Source organism: Mesoplodon densirostris, chromosome 18, assembly GCF_025265405.1.
Source record: "Mesoplodon densirostris isolate mMesDen1 chromosome 18, mMesDen1 primary haplotype, whole genome shotgun sequence".
Classification (NCBI taxonomy): Eukaryota; Metazoa; Chordata; class Mammalia; order Artiodactyla; family Ziphiidae; genus Mesoplodon; species Mesoplodon densirostris.
Window position 1 is genome coordinate 25,985,626 of NC_082678.1, and position 18,216 is coordinate 26,003,841.

Consider the following 18,216-nt stretch of genomic DNA (forward strand, 5'->3'; position numbering starts at 1 on the left):
CTGTCTATGGCAGCTTTCTCACTATAATGCAGAGCTGAGTAATTGGAATAGAGATCATCTGCCCTGTAACACCTAAAATATTTACTATCTGGCCCTTTAGAGAAAAAATCTGCCAACTAACTGCTCTATTAGTAAATATAAATCAAGTATTTTTATTTCATCAACTACTGTATCTGTTTGGCTATGGGAATTAACATATTTTTATTCCAAAGAGTAGTAAAAAGATGACAAAAGCAGAACACAACAGAATAAAAACAGGCAAAAGGGATCAAAGTAAAAGAGAAGTATGGGTAAAATGAAATATGGGTAATAATATTAGCACATATACAAGAAAGTAACACCTACTTGTTCAATTTTGGCACAAATGTTGCTTTAACCCTACTCACAGCTAAAGGTAAGGGGACAGAACCAGTTCCACCTGTTCGTTATGTCCAAAAAATAAAGTCCTAGCATTTACTCATGAAAAAAACTTCTAGGTTCTCATAAATGGGACACTGTGGACATGATGAAAAACATCCTCCACAATATGCTTAGTTATAGCCAATATAATAGCAAGTTTCATACAGCTCTGCTATATGAAGTGTTTGTTAAATAAATATTTAGTGCTCATGAAATAAAATAAAGCACCTAAAAATCCAACCAAGAGCCAAAGAAATGTAGGCTAACATGCCCTTCCCTTATCCAGTTGGACCTTGGCATAAAATTCAGGTTTAGGCAGTAACATGACAATTTACAAAGTAATTCACCATCTTCTGCAGGTGCCTGCATGTTAAAACCAGGGACCTCTTCCCAAGAACATGAAGCAGATCCTATTAAAGGCACTTTGGTCTCCTTTACACTAGTAAAATCAAGTTATGAAAGCTTATTTTTAGGACTTTCCATTCAGAGATAATGTACTAATATCAGCAAAGTTAACTGGACCATCAGTTGAACATGGAAATAGACACTGTAGGTGTATTCACAATTACCATTGAAATTATATTCTACCCAAACAAATACTGAAAGGTTTTACTGTGCTAAAATCATCAAATGAAGTTGGTAGACCAAAAGAGACCTGATCATCTACTTATACAAGTCTGGGGAACCTCAAAGCAAGCTTTGCCTGATGACTGTATGAAGTGACCAGGGCATAATGCAAACCATTCTAATCCCATTACACAGTAAATGAATCAATAAACTTGGGATCTCTTTCTTTTCTCTTCCCTCCCTGTCCATGGTATATTTAGGGGCCAATACATATCTTTTAATGTTGCTGTTATAGTGCCTTTTAATACATTGTTATCAGGGGAAAAAAGTCTAAATTTTACCTTCTGTAGAAGCTGCATCAATCATTACTCTTTGCATGAGTACTGGTTCCAATCCAAAGTCGAAAACTATGGTTTGGCGAAAAGTTCCAAATATTTCTGTGTTAAATGCTATCCCGACTTTATACACGTAATGATCTAATCCATTTTGGGCCATCTTTCCTCCTATCCATTCTTGACAGTTTTCTGGGACTTCTTGTGATACCTGGGTAGTACTATCTCCGGCAGATATCGCAACGATACTAAAATGAGGACGATGAGCATCATAAAGCAATGCTACACGATACAGCATTCTTGCAGGCTACAAGGAAGTTAAAATAATTTGTTGAGTACAAGGGGGTGAAAAATCCAGTTGTAATTGGGCTCTTCAATGAAAATATTTCCATAAGGGACTTTTACTTTCCCATGCTTCTAAGATACCATGTTAAAAATACAAGTTGTACTCATAAGCCATTTAAGAAAAAAAAAAAATCAGAATGGTTAAAAAAAACTCAGTTGTTAAAATGATATATTTATGATGTCAATTATACCTCAATAAGGCTGACATTTTCAAAAATGATATATTTATGCTACATTACTAGCCTCCCTGCTCTTTCTGTGATACATTTATCTTTCACTGTGGCAAAAGCTTTCACCCTGTATCACCATCACCTCCAACTTTCCATACCCTTGGCCTAAAAAAGTTTTATCTAGCCTCAAGGAGGAAGTCTTCATAGGAGAGCAGTGACCTCTGAAGACAATGGATTGGGTTCAAGGCCAAAGCTAAACGTTCCCAAATTTTTCATCCCAAGATGCAGATGGTACAGTGGAAGAAACATCACAAAAAAGTACACAAAACTTTTCCACTGCATATATTCACAGAAATATTTTACTTTGCTTCATTCTTAAACTTTGAACATTATAATTCAGGATGGGAAGCACTGCAGAAAATGTCTCATATTAAAAACCCATTATTACAGAATTTGTGATTTCATTAAATCAAAATTAAAAACAAACTCATTGTTTGAATATCTTAGAACCACCAGATTAAACAATTCAATTTTTAAATAGTTAACTACAAGCCGTGAACCCCATCCTATGTTTTAAGTTTGGAAGACAACATGTCGAAGACCTCTTCACCAAATAAATAAATAACTAAGTATCTAAACATCTACAAAGCTTTTATCTCAAAATCTAAGAAAAACCTGTACCCTTCATGATCAAAATACAGAAATATGCTTTATCACAATATAGAACCTACATAAAAATGTACTTAGAATAAAACATCTTCAATGCTCTTCCAACACACAGATTTAAAGGTCCAAAAAGCCTTTATGAAAATTGAAAGACATTTATATTCTTTAACTATCACAAAATTCATACCTTACAAGTGAGAGCAAAGGTCCATGTCTGGTGAGACTTTTTGGTGTTGACAGTAACGGACAGATCAGGATTATGCTCTACCTTTACTCCTTCTACACATTCACTAAGCTGAAAACAGAGAGCAACTAATGTTACGTTTTATTCCTAAAAACACAAACAAACACTTTTGGCATGGTAAATAAATGTCAACGGTAAAGATGCTGATGGAACTGTTTACAAAGCAAGGTATTTTATACATTAATTTTCAGTTATTTTTATAAGCACAAAATATAATAAAGCTAAAATAAGAGACATAATAAAACTAACAACAACAACAAAAATGGCAATAAAAACTCCCTGAATGAAGACAAATTAATATAATACCTGCAAGTCTCCAAACAAATGGCTTAGTTCTGCTCTTTATTTTAGCAAATGGGTCTACTTTTGCTACTAAAAACACTTTATCAAGAATCAAGTGTTTCATACAGAGGATAGGGAAATAAACCAAGATACAGCATGAAATAAAGTCAAGACTCAAACAAGGGCACTGTTTAAAACAAACAAACAAAAAATGCAGTTTATTTTCCTCACCACTTTCTCAGGAGATAATGAATTCATCCACTTTTCTATCAAGGTCTCCATGTAACTGCCTGAGAGCTGTTTATTCTCATTCTGCTGTTTCAATTTTATCAACCGTGAAGCGTATCTTTTCTGCCATTCTGCTAGTTCTTCCTGGGAATGTGCTGAAGTACACTGGGCACCATACCTACAGATTCCTTGCTCTAAAAATCTAAGTAGAATAGGAAAGACTGTTTTATCATATACTTTGTTGGACCATTTAAAAGATAAACTTCCAGCATTTGCCCTCCGACTCTCCAATAACAAAAACAAAACTTCATCTCCTGAAAGGCCATATTTATCACGTCTTGCACCGAAGAGGAAGAAGACGTTTAGAAAACATTTGTAACAGTTAATCAAAACAGCAACCCCCCCCCCTCCATGTTCACTGACCTCTTTCTCTGGAATAAGGGGATGACAAAGCAGAACATATTCATAACCGCCCCCCACCCACAAAAACTGGCATTGCAAAGGTAGCTTCCTTCATGATATAACAACTCTGTTAGACAATTCCTCTTAGCGCAGAATTTTTCTAAAGCAACACTGACATCAAGTGGATTAGTTCGTCAAGCACAGGTATGCCCTACTTCCCAAAATGATACGACCTAAAGAAAATTTTCCACATACTAGAAATTTTGTTCTGGAAAAAAAAAAAAAAAGTAATATGTCACTGAACTAACATTTCAAGGCTTCTACTTTTCACCTTCAAATGTAATGCCTTCACTCTTCTCTACATTACTATTGCCTATATTTCATTGAAAATATTGGACTATATTAATTTGCTTGAAGTTTTAAATAAATTAAGAATAAAAGTTTTATGTAAGAATCACAATTAATTCAATAGTCAGATTAAATTCTTCAATGGGTAAATTCATAAACGTTCTTTTTAGAGGATATAGAGTTAATATTTCTCAATGTTTATGACTCAGAAAATTCAACTGATAATTCAATGGTCAAAACAGATAAAAATGCAAGACTTTGATCAGTAACTTTTTTTTTTAAGTTTTAAATACTCTATAAAATAATAGATCCAGCCAGTTTTTAAACATTCAAAAATGAATAAAAGATCTTCTGAGAGAAAACATGAAAATCAAACTATAAATAGCAAATGGATAAAAGCGATGTTATGTTATAGATATTTTTTCAACTGGAAAAATATGAATAATAAGAAATACAAAATGAACCACAGCACAGTGTAAATTATCATGTTTCACCCTATTTGAAAAGACGAGTGTATTTAAAGCTTTTCTTGATGATACATAAAGTACTTGAACTTAAATTATGCTATTTATTAAGTTCTCTTATGCTTAAGACACACTTAAAATCATGCATTTGTTTCTCTTCAGTATGTCGTAATAAGCCAAATATTTCTTTGTCTTTCTATTGCTTTGCTTTAAATTATTTCCCTAAAAATTAAAGGTTTGATAGTCTCATCTGGACTATAAATTTTCTCATACTTCCTTTGCATAGGATTGCGTTCTACGTCTCCTACAACACTGATACCACCAGGATTTTAAAAATTTACTACCTAGTTTCTTTATTTCTGCTATAAAATCAAACCTAACCTCTTGACTATTCAATCATCAAAGCTGCATATCAAACTTCCTTCATTATCAAAAGCAACCTAGAGTAATTACACTTGTATCTAAAAAACCAAGTTTCTAGTTCTTATAAAAAGAACCTTTCTTAATGTAACTTTAATAATTCTTTCTACCTTAACATATAATTATTAAATTTTGAAAGGTTAGCCCTTCAAATATAAATTACTCATAAATTCTATATAAGATTACGTGATAATAGATTTTCTTTTTTTTAGAAAAGTTATTAAAATAATTTAAGATTTCTTTATCTATTTTATGCTCCATTTCAGTTTAAATAAGGTAACTTCAACTTCAATCACCATAATTTAGGTAAATTTCACATAAACAAGAGACCAGCAATTAAATTGAGTCATATTAATCCAACTGGTATTACAGAAGTCTTAACAATCTCCACTTAGATCACTGTTGTTTATAATTAAAAGAAGGATCATCAATATGGTTTTGATTTTTATTATTTAATGATAATGACCATTTTGGCTTCTGTTTCAAATTGAAAATAAACCATTTTACTCAACTGTTATGCTTCTTCCTTCACATATTATCTTCTTTAAATCTGAATTACTACTTTTCAAAAAGTGAAGGAAAATTAACTATCCTTTGAATAAAGACATGTCATTGGTTTAAAAAAAAAATTCACGTTACCTTTTACACAAAGTATATTCCTCGCTGCTTGTGATTCCCCTAGGTGGTGGGCGGAAATGCCAACCATTACAAGATCCTAGAGAGTAATCAGGATATATAGTCTTATCATTTGAGGCTTGCTGATAATTCTGATATTTTAATGTGTAAGAAATACTATAAACCCTCCATACACATCATCTCAGATGATGTAAAAAGAACATGACATGCTTGCCTCTACCAAGAGTCATCTACCAGTCAAACGAATTATAAATCACTTAGCCATATGAAACTTAGAAATCACTGAAGAAGCAGTTACACAGCAGCTAAGACAAATCAATGACCCTTACTCTACCCCAGCGACTGGCAGACATACTTCCAAGTGCAGTCTCCTGCCTGGCACCTAAAGGGGAGATGTGTTGGCATGCTTGTCATTTCTTAAGTATGAGTCGTGTCTCTATTAGGAACTATTTCAGGAATGAGAAAATTATGGTATCCTGGAAGGAAATTTTGTAAAACAAATTCCAGTACTGCATATGGAGTGAGAAGAAGTTCCACATTACCATCCATGTTCCTTAGGGTCTGTCTGACACATGGCACTGAATAAAGTAATCTTTTTTTAGTAATTGAAATAAAGTTCAAAAAGGTGAATTCTGAGATAGGAGCTAAAAAATAACATTAGTTTCCTTCTGAATACAATGAGTTTTAATGCACTTGGATAAAAGGTTCCAAATAAGCCCAGGAAAACAAAGCGTCAGAGAGAAATGGCTGAGCTCTAGAGGCTGAGCAGCAAGTTTCCCAGGACCTTGTAGCCATTTTCTACCTCCTCACAAGGCACTGTGCTCCCCCGCCTCCAAAACATATTCCGCCCGGCTGAGTTTAAAGCTGCGTTTCACCCCTTCCTATCTGCGTGACTGGGAAAATTACCGAACCTTAATGAACATCAGTTTTATCACCTATCAAAAAGATGAAGAAAGACTCTAAGAAGTCAGTACTCGTTTCTGTGAAAGCCACTACATGGTAGACATCATTTAGCAAACGCTCAATGAATGCCAGTCTCTCTTCACCTTCCTCTGGCAGGAGAAGAGGAGATCACAGACTTTCATTGTGGCAGGAACAACTCAGCTTACAGGTCAGAACTTCCAAAAAGTAGTAACTGTACTAGCCTGTGATAGAGAGAAAGGAGAAAAGACCTCCCTCTACAGATTGCTAAGAGCAGGGTTCATTCAAGTTCAGAACTGCGTACATGGAGGAAAGAAGGCAAAATAGGTCACCTCCAGGGTTACCTCCCATCTCCGTACTCTATTACTCCATGACAGGGGCTAGTGAACAAACTGCTTCCATCCGCACTACTTCTTAAAATTAAATCTTTATATTCTCTCCTGTACCTCCACTAACATGTAATCTAACTCAGAAATTTCCTCCCAATAATCAATAAAGAAGCAATGCCCCAAAATCACAGCTACCAGAAGTTATACAGTTTCGTACTTACCCTCTTCTAAGTCTTCCACATGATATCCAGAGAGGACATTACCAGTTGCTGTCTGCAATTTTTCAAATGAAAGAAATTTTTATAATAAGAAATAACTAGTTGATGTTGAATTAAACTTGGACATTTTTAACATTTTTTAAAAAGCTTGAGATTGACTATTTAGAAATTTTTAATAAACATTAATATGCAAACGGTATTTTTTGCTCTTTGCTCTAGTTTCCATATGTAAATATGGAAAAGAAGTACTTCTGTGGCCCTCATTAAGGAAACTGATAGAGATTCCTTCCCTACATAAAAATTACCTGGGAGCAAGAGAAGTCTCGGTCCCCAGTCCTGAACCCCGTGGAGTAGCACCTTGCATCCGTGTATGTATTGCACTCTCCTCTGCTAACGTCTACAGTATGACCAGCCGCTTCTCCTGCATCAAGTGCAGCACCACCACCACTTCAGGACCTGGGAGCATATCCTGGCCGAGTCCCCCTCGTTGCTCTAGGATGAGACCTTCTCCCACAGTGGAGCCCATGGCTGGGGCCCACTCACCCTGACTTCCTGGCTTTCTCGACCCCTCTAATGCAGGTAAGTCCTCCATCTGCCCCTTTGGCTATAACCTTACTCTAAGCTCCACACCCCCAATTTCAACTGAGTGCCAGCTAGAGAATAGTTAAGTGCCAGCTTAACTATTCTATAGCATTTTACATGCTGGGTTACTGTCAGCCATGCACAGATCCACTGTCAACAGCCTGCAACTGCCTTTCTGCATTCCTGCGCCTCAGAGGATCTGGCACATAATGAATGCTCAGGAAATCTGGATGGATGGGTGGATGGGTAGATGGATGGATGACCACCCATGCACTTCAAACACAGTATGTTTAAATAAAATTCATCAACTTTAACCCCAAATCTCATCTTCCTTCAGTGCTCCTTATCTCAAGTTAATGGATTCATCTTCCCCCAAAAGAGCCAGGCTGAAACCCTGAAAGTCAGACTCTGTCCTGCTCCGAGTATTCTCCAAATCTTTGCCCAACCAGGTCTAGAATGCCTCTCATGTCTGTCTCGTACTCAACCCCCCCTGCCACTATCCTAGGTAAGAGCATCATTACTACTTGTTGCATCTACCCCTGAACCAACTGACTGCCAACTTATTGTACCAAGTCACTCCTGGGTCTTTACTTAGCTGCCTCTACCCTTTAACTTCAAGTCTGACACTAGCCTCCCTGGTTTCCCTGCAGGGTGTTTATCTCTCCTTTCCCTGCTTGTACTTCCATTACAGAACCTACTGACCACAGGCTGCCCCGTGGGTACATTAGCTACGCACACCTTGGGCTGGCCCTTCAGATTGCTTTTCATGGATTTCTCAGCTTTCCAAAACCCAAAGAACCTTGAACAGCACATGCACTCAGTAAATGTTGAACTGAATGAGGAGGAAACGGTATCCCAAGGTGAAATTTGGAATGTCTTGTACCATAGAAAGAATGGCATAAATGCTAATTGGGTATAACTGAAACAATAATATCACCATAATTTACATGTCACTGATTAAATTGGACCCTTTTTAGCATGGGGTGGAACTAAATCACTATAATACTGTTTCAACAGGAAAATGCCTTCTGATTCTCAAACTACTTACTAACAAGTTTTTAAAGACAACCCATTCTTTTTGTAAAATGAGGACTGAATATAAGAATACATAAGCTAACAAATAAATCAGGAGTAATTATTAACATTATAAGGACTCTATGCACACCAAAAAGGTATATTTAAAGATCTTTTAAAATTCTATAAGCAAGATCTAAGCAGCATAGTCCCACACTAGCCCTTAAAATGATTCTAACTACACAGAATTTATAAGTGTAAGAGCTAAAAATTCACTTCAAGTATGAATTGAAAGTACCTCCTCTAAAAACATTTATCAAAATACATTTACCAAATATGTGAGAAAAAAAAGGGGACAAAAATGTTTTGATGATGAAATAAACCTTAAAGCATTTATAACTGTCAGAAGGGAAACATACATGGTGTATTTCATGAGTCAGCATCTACAACAATCTGCAAATGGGCAGAGTATGCATGTGCTGACACTGTAGTTCTCACTCTGGTGGGGTCTGGTGAACAGCACATCCTCATCAGAAGAGCTGGTAAAAATGAGAAGCTCAAGCCTGGGCTGAATATTTGGCCACTGTGGCTTTTAGTTTCCAGGTATTGTGTTTAGTTTTGTTTTTTTTAACACCCTTTTTATATGCTCAGACCCTAAGACAGAAAGGCAACATCAATTAGTTTGTGATCTTCAGTCTCTACTGAGACCTTCAGGGAAGGCAGCCGAAGTTCACACTGCTAGAATTCCTGTAAATTTACAATCAAATCTATTGATTGGATATTTGAAATTTTTCTAAAGAACATGTGTTGTTTTTCTTTTCATTAGTCAGCCTTTAGTTCCATGTCTTTATTCTAATCCACCAGCATTTACAGGTTAAACATCAGCTCAGCCCAATCTTTAAATAACAAATTGTTGCTATTTTTAAATACGTCAGGTGCAATGATAAGTAAGGGTAGTATTGTTTGTTAGCTTTTTCTAGATGGATTTTTTAATAGTACCAGTTCACTAACCAAAAATAATACTACTCTGGTTACACAGAAAAGAAATTATAAACAAAATTTAAGTCACTTATTCCAAAAGTACAGTCACAAAATGAGAGTCAAGTGATATTTGTGACCTTATACATAACAGGATTATAAATATTAAAAATAAAATTTTATATATATTTGTGTATGATTATCAGATGTAAAGCTGCTAATTCAACTAAGGTAATAAAAGAGGAGAACAAGGCCAAAAATCATCTTATTTTATGTTCTCATTTTAAAAGTCTAAAACACTTATAATTGTCATATTTTACTTCTTAGAAATTAAAAGACTACATATATACCAGAAGGGAAATGGCTTCGAAGTTAATTAGAGCTTATTGATTCTCAGTTAATTCATAATAAGATAACATAAGACTAAAAAAATAACATTTTTTAAAAGGCTATTTAATTGTAGCAAAACAAACAGTATCTTTATGCAGCTTATATAATTCACGATGACTATCTTCTTTGCTTACTTATTTGTTGGTATGAACTGCGATGTATGATTAGATTTGAAGTGGGAAAGTAATCTACAGGAGGTCAAGGTTTACACCTGGGGGCTGTTCTCATCCTCTTGGCCTGATGGGAGCACCCTTATCGCACTCTCCATGAGACCAGCACCTTCTCCATTCTCAACTCAGCTTAAGTGTCTCGTTCCCTCACCACCATTCCAGTTATTTTTCCCTCACAGAAAGCTTATTCTTTTCCCTCATACCACTCACCTCAATGTGAATTATACCTATACTTGTTTAATTAATTTATGTATTTATTGTCTATCTCCTCCCCAAGACTCTAACCTCCCAGAGGACAAGGACCATGAGTGTCTTCTTCAGTGCTGTATCCTCAGCACCAAGCATAATACCTAGCACACAGTAGGTGCCACTTTTTAAATAAATAAGCCAATCAATCGATCACTTTACATGGGCTTCCATTTATGATAAAAACTGACAAAAATGGCTATTTTTAAAATGAGACATCTAAATAAAAATACTTTTATATGCCTGTATGAGGAATAGAAATTTGAGACTTACAAAGCCACGGGCCTTTTACATGCCACTGCTGTCCCCGGCCTTCAACTGCTTCACCAGAGCACATTTTTGTTCACCATTTACCCTGATACACATTACTTCCATCAGCTAAACTCATTCCCTAAAAATACTCCTCAAATCACAGACTTCTATTAGTTACTTAAAAACACAGAAGGCTTGAGGAGTATCTCACTTTTAATAACAGAATTTTCTAATAGCCAGATGTAGTTAAAAACTAAAATTTCCCCATTATCTTTCCATTTATTGGCCAGAGACAGCTAACAAAAATTAGGGACAAAACAGAAGACCTGGGATGCAGAGGCACCTTGACAGGAAGCAAAGTTCCTAGGATGGGACCAAGCCTGGTTACAGGAAGTCTAAAGGTTGCACTACCCCATCTTTAAAGCCTTGCTGATGCCCAGTGATTTTCCAAATTTTAATAAAGAACATGTACTAGCCAGACTGAGTTAAACTCTTCCCAAAGAGATCCACTGAAATAGTCTTACCTCCGTTTCTGTGAGAAGTATTTTTAGTCTTGTCAAATCTTTTGTTACCATCCCATTCTGAAAGGGCAAATGAAAAATGGAAAAACCAAGTAGTATATTAGTTCTTTACTATGGGGACTTAACTCTTCAGCTGTTTCTAAGGTTTATCTGTAAAAAGAAAACCAATGCTATGCTCATCTCCCATCCTCATTACCATTAGAGGTGATGATAAAGCTAACCATCTATGCACAAAGTTAAAAAGATTAACAGGACAAAAGATACAGTGTGCCCTAAAACACTGTATTCACCTTGCCTAAGAAGGTAAGATTAATTCAATAAAATATTCACAAAGGGTATCACTGAAGAGCAAGATAGAGTAGGTAAAGAAAAAAATAAACCTCAACTTTTTTAAACTCCTTTTTCCTAAAACTAATAGGCTATATTTACAAAATGGTGAACTCAGTTACTTATGACTCAGATTCACATACAATGATCACACTACTTAAAGATGGTTCATTAACAAAGCTGTTGAAGGAAAATACATAAAACATTCACTCTTCTGAAATTCAAATTTCACTTGAGATTTGAAAGCAAATTGCTTCTTCCTAATTTTAAATTTAAAAATCTACAAACAATAAATGCTGGAGAGGGTGTGGAGAAAAGGGAACCCTCCTACACTGTTGGTGGGAATGTAAGTTGATACAGCCACTATGGAGAACAGTATGGAGGTTCCTTAAAAAACTAAGAATAGAACTACCGTATGACCCACCAATCCCACTCCTGGGCATATACCCTGAGGAAACCGTAATTCAAAAAGAGTCATGTACCACAATGTTCATTGCAGCACTATTTACGATAGCCAGGTCATGGAAGCAACCTAAATGTCCATCAACAGACGAATGGATAAAGAAGATGTGGTACATATATACAACGGAATATTACTCAGACATTAAAAGGAATGAAACTGGGTCATTTGTAGAGATGTGGATGGACCTAGAGACTGTCATACAGAGTGAAGTAAGTCAGAAAGAGAGAAACAAATATTGTATATTAATGCATACATGTGGAATCGAGAAAAGTGGTACAGATGAACCTATCTGCAAAGCAGAAATAGAGACACAGATGTAGAGAACAAACGTATGGACACCAAGGGGGGAAAGGCGGGGTGGGATGAATTGGGAGATTAGGACTGACATGTATACACTGCTGTGTATAGAATAGATAACTAGTTGAGAGCCTTCTGTACAGCTCTGTGGTGACTACTACTCTATGCTCTGTGGTGACCTAGATGGGAGGGAAATCCAGAAGCTGGGGTCGGGGGGGAATTTGTGTATACATATGGCTATTTCACTTCTCTGTACAGCAGAAACTAGCACAACACTGTGAAGCAATTATACCCCAATAAATTAAAAAATAATAAAATAAAATAAGTAAAAATCCAACAGGTAAAACTGTGTAATATGCTTAACTTATATAGGAAAGTTCCTTAAGGATAGAATTATCTAAATAATAAAGAAGAGAACTATTCTTTATCATCTATCTAGAACTAAATACCCATACAATTTTGCTATATTAATAACACACCTTAGCTTTTATATTCATTTGTTAAAATGGTGACATCCAAAAATATTGTTAAACCAATTAAACAATTCACTGCAAAATAATTCCTTAGAAAATAACTAAATTACCCTCTGAAACGGGTCATTACATTGCACTCAACAATATACAAAGTACTTTCCTAATCTGCATTTTTTTTTACCAAATATATATTTATTTGCAGTGAAAACACAACTTTGCTCCAGCTTTCCACAATTTTCAGAAGAAAAGTATAGAGAATTCACGCTGTATAACAAAGTATACATATATTTTCTTGCTTTCACTGTTTTTCATTATGATTCCTGAAAAATATTAGCAAATTCTGTAACAGTTACCAACTGGTAAAAAAAAGTTATAATATCTCTTTTCTTCCAATTTCTATAGATTGCCAACTCTAAAGTACAAAAAAGTAGTCTTTCAATTATCTCATCCAAAAACAAACAAAAACTCTCAAAAACTAAATACTACATACAAACATTTATCCCAAAGTCTGAAAATAATTAGATAACTCCATCAGAGCAGTCATGAATATTAACTTACATATATGACATCTTCAGAAACAAAAGTAATTATTACTTAGTTTAGATAAACTTAAGCATTTTATAAAATAAATTGTTGAATTTAAGAACCCTGTAAGATCATATGTCCACAGGAGCATTTTAAAACTCAAAAATATTTCCAGATTCTGTTAAATTATACCTTTAAAGAAAATCCTTTAGTTATTCTATACTTTCAAAGCTTGAAAAATATCTCCAATTCTTATATATATTATCACAAACTACAAGAATCCAATGATTAAACATCAGTTTGTTGAAGAGAAATAAGCATCTCAAGATACTTATAAACTTTGACTTCCGACAGAACCTAGAGGAACGTAGGTAATACACCTAAGGAGTCAAATGGATGAACCCGTTTTCAGACATTCAAATTTAGAACTCATCAACATACCAGGGACTCTCCTGTCAGTGACTTGGCAAGAATGCTGGATACAGGTTGGAGCTTTCCTTTAAGCTGCATGCAGCAAAGCACTGCTTGAAAGGTACCATCTCCCTTGGCCAGTCCTTCTCCCAGCACTGTCATGAAAGAACAGCCATCATTAACCACATAACATTCGATACACATTTTTCTCAATTTTATTATTAGTACACTATCCCAAGCATGACTTATTTTATGCTAAAAGAATAACTGTAACTACTAGAGGAAGGCAGTGATGTTTCAGTTCTGTCCATGACATGCATAAAGCCAAGAAAAAACATGGGACAATCAACATACCTAACCTACTACAGCCTATAGTCAGGTAGGATCACCGCAAAATCATGAGGAGAATTAATCTTACACCTCTCCAGTGAAAATACTGTTCAACCTATGATTTCTGGGTAAATGAGGGCTTTTAAACTGCGTAGATAGATATTCACTGAATAAAGTTGTTGCATTTTTGACAAAGAGACCCAGTGCCATTAAAATGCATAAGAATAGAAACTGCAAACCTCAATATTTTGATATTCCTAAGCAATTCAGAATTAGCTTTTATCAAAACCAGCAAGATTAACTAAGAACCCAACTGTCAAATAGCCAGAGAAAATGCTACCCAACTTGTCTGCAAGGGTTTACTGACTTAATTTAATACAATCACAAGGAGAACATATTTCTAACAATACAGAATATACTCATTTTTATGCCATGTCATTTGAGATGATTTCCCATAACTGCTAATGGTTCAACCAGTAAAACAATCTGTACCCTTCTCTTTATTGAGAAGTCCAAGATTCATTTTTTAGTTTATACACACTTCAGCTTCCTTTACAAAAAGATAATTTGCTGAAAGAAAATATTTTGGAAATTGCATTTTTTCTAATTATTTTCAAGGAAATGTTTTGTTTAAGTATTAATATAATATATTGCATTTAAAGTCCATTGGGGGCTTCCCCGGTGGCGCAGTGGTTGGGAGTCCGCCTGCCGATGCAGGGGACACTGGTTCGTGCCCCACTCCGGGAAGATCCCACATGCCGCGGAGCGGCTGGGCTCATGAGCCATGGCCGCTGGGCCTGCGCATCCGGAGGCTGTGCTCCGCAGCGGGAGAGGCCACAACAGTGAGAGGCCCGCGTACCGCAAAAAAAAATAAATAAATAAAATAAATAAATAAATAAATAAAGTCCATTGGGTCTGTCCTTAATATATATATTTTTAAAAATAAAATGTATTTTATTTATTTATTTTTGGCTGTGTTGGGTCTTCATTGCTGCCTGTGGGCTTTCTCTAGTTGCGGTGAGCAGGGGCTACTCTTCGTTGCGGTGTGCGGGCTTCTCACTGCAGTGGCTTCTCTTGTTGTAGAGCATGGGCTCTAGGCATGCGGGTTTCAGTAGTTGTGGCACACTGGCTCAGTAGTTGTGGCTCGCGGGCTCTAGAGCACAGGCTCAGTAGTTGTGGCACACAGGCTTAGCTGCTCCGCAGCATGTGGGATCTTCCCGGACCAGGGCTCAAACCCGTGTCTCCTGCATTGGCAGGTGGATTCTTAACCACTGCGCCACCAGGGAAGCCCTGTTCTTAATATATTTATTTTGGTTGTACTGAATATATCCTTTTGTTATATGGTTCAATTTTTTTATTACCCAAATAACATAACAAAAGAACATGAATAAAATTCTACACAGAAGTTCACCATAAACTCACCACTCAACAAAAAAAAACTGTTTTCACTTATTCGTGTTCTCTTCAAATTCTGATCAATATTTACATAATTTTTACATGACTGTAACTGATATAACAGTTTATATCCTATTTTACTTCCCCTTGACACATTCAGTATTTTCCATATTACAGTGTTTATATTTATATTATTAGCGATATAATGTTCCATCAAGTAGATACATCAATTTACTTAACTATTCCCTTGATCCAGAACAGTTCCAATTTTTAACTATTAAAAAGAACACTGTGGGCTTCCCTGGTGGCGCAGTGGTTAAGAGTCCGCCTGCCGATGCAGGGGACACGGGTTCATGCCCCGGTCTGGGAAGATCCCACATGCCCCGGAGCGGCTGGGCCCGTGAGCCATGGCCGCTGAGCCTGCGCGTCCGGAGCCCGTGCTCCGCAAGGGGAGAGGCCACAGCAGTGAGAGGCCCGCGTACCGCAAAAAAAAACAAACAAACACTGTAATAAACATCTTTCTACATATATACTTTATTGAATCAGATTACTAAATTGAAAGTTGCAGTCTCTGTATTCTAGAAGGTTTTATTCAATTACTTTCAGTTTAGACCAACCTGCTGTCACAGCATCCATGTTACAGATCACTTATCGCCTCACTGACAATTCCAATACATGAATAACAACAACGGGGCATCCTTAAGAATGTTTTGAGCATCTCAGAAAATTCCACAGTAAGCCCACATCTCCCTCAGATCTTACTACTCCTGAAACTATTCAAATATGACCTTTGGCAAGTCATTTTATCTCTCTGGTCCTCAGTGTGGTCACCTGTAGAACTGCAAGATGAAAAAATGTGCTGCAAGGATCAAATAATATAATGCAAGCATTAATAAAATGCTCTGAAGAAAAATGACAGTCCTACCGAGGTCTGGGTCACTCACATTCGCCAAGCCTGTTTCCTCCCCCGTACAATGGAGGTGACAGTAGCTACCTAACAAGGTTGTGGTAAAGACTAACTGTGGTAATTATATGAAGTATCTAGCACAATCTCCTCAAGAGTTCCCTAGATGTTACGTTCCCCTCTAAAAAGTATAAAATAGTATTAAGAACTGTTGAGGAACTATCCTAGTTCCTTTTCAGTAACTGGGATATTAAGAAACTAGTTGTCCAGAGCTGAAGAATGTTTCAGGGAAATGAAAACAAATGTAAGAATATTTCAATCTCAGATGACTATGTCATGTTTAAAGAGTATTAAATGACATGATATTTTACAAGCACTTTTCAGAGATCCTTGGTTTTGTACAAGGTATATGCTGAATTTTATTTTGCAAAAGTTCTTCCATTACATTGATGTCTAAATGTCTCCAGATTTGTCAAAATTATCTTTCCCTTTCCTCTCTCTAAACATTTTAGACAAGAAACACTACTGATGTACTTTCTTCTAACGGCTGTCTTTAAATGCAATTCAGTTTATGTCTTGTAGGATCCCACATGAAGAACTATGGCAAAGAAACAGTCAAGTACTATAGATAAAAAGCTATCCTGCTATGGTGTCATATGATAGAATCAAACTGCAGTGCTGCCAATCTGGTCCTGTATTGCCTTTAACATCTTGAAAAGCTTGAAAGAAAACAAAGTATGGCCTAGTGTATTCTTAAACTTGCCTCAGCTATAATAATTGAACTTGCCAAAAGAGATGACATTAAAACATAACCTAATCTTGGACAACTGTAAAAAAAGTTATGATTCCTTACAAATAAATTCTCTTCCCCCAACTATCTGTGAAATTCTACTGTGAGCACATAACTCCTTCCTTCCCCTGGGAGTTACAAAGGAGAAATCTGAACACCTTAGCTGCGTTGCTAAATTCAAGTCTCTCTCCCTTCTCATTCTTAAGTTTTTGTAAGATTTTCTAACACTTGAAATATGTCTTACTTGGAATGTTTTGGACCAGAATATGAGTAATCTTAAAGGAGTCCTCATTCAACTGTTTCAACGAAAACAGCCCCTGGCTACCAAAAGGAGAGGATCAACAATTAAAACGTAATTCCCCTTGCCTGTAAAGAATTACATGCAATGAGAAAGATAATTTAAAACAAGCTTAAAGTTCAGTAAATGCTGAGTATTAGTCTGTATTTTTTCAGTAACATGACCATAAAAGGTTATTTCTCTTATCAAGTCCTTAGTTATTTCCAAAGCCGTTTATTGAAGAGCATAGCCTAATCAAGGTAGTATTTTTCCAAATTTTTTGAAAGAAATTTTAAAATTACCATTAAACTAAATCCTTGAGTCACTAATAAAGTGAAGTTATTCACCACTTGGAAATAATCACATTCTCAGAACCAACACATCAGGAACTGAATCAAAAATGAAAATAGATTCATTTAATAAATATATGAAACAAATTTATAATTTATAAATAAATTCCTTTCCTAAATATCAGCCATTTAATTTTGGGGCAATAAACTTATTGCCAAATATCTATTGGGGTGGGGTTAGGGGAGGAGTTTATAAACAGACTCCAAACAGCAGAAGGCCTAAGTCAGGTTAAAATGTCCACTTGTAACAAGTAACAAAAAGTATAATGTAAACCAGAATAAGAACTCTCTCACCCGGGTCCATTTTTCCAAATAGTTTTTTTTTTTTTTTCCACCATCCTTCTCCTCCGTCTCAACCCTTTTTCCCCTTGCCCTCTCTTTACTTCCAATTGTAATACATAATACTTTAAGACATGCGGACCGCAGCTTTTGTGGCATTTTATGTCCTTCCTACCAAGGTCTTTTGCAGATAAAATCTTTCCTTTATAAGACGCTTTTGGAAAATGAAAAGCCCTAACAGTATTCAATCTCAGGTATCATACAGACCTCT

At 35.9% G+C, this 18,216-nt stretch overlaps 1 protein-coding gene across 4 annotated transcripts in view; it reads right to left on the reverse strand.

The window, feature by feature from the left end:
- The window catches only part of HELZ (helicase with zinc finger), a 158,978-nt gene that overhangs the window by 107,087 nt on the left and 33,675 nt on the right, over positions 1-18,216 (reverse strand). For all 4 annotated transcript variants that reach the window (XM_060080430.1, XM_060080431.1, XM_060080432.1 and 1 more), the window contains 7 exons: positions 13,651-13,775; positions 11,128-11,184; positions 6,975-7,026; positions 5,507-5,582; positions 3,237-3,435; positions 2,667-2,774; positions 1,308-1,605 (listed from right to left, as the gene is read on the reverse strand). In XM_060080430.1, the coding sequence (XP_059936413.1) occupies positions 1,308-1,605; positions 2,667-2,774; positions 3,237-3,435; positions 5,507-5,582; positions 6,975-7,026; positions 11,128-11,184; positions 13,651-13,775 (915 nt within the window). The remainder of the gene's footprint in view (positions 1-1,307; positions 1,606-2,666; positions 2,775-3,236; positions 3,436-5,506; positions 5,583-6,974; positions 7,027-11,127; positions 11,185-13,650; positions 13,776-18,216) is intronic.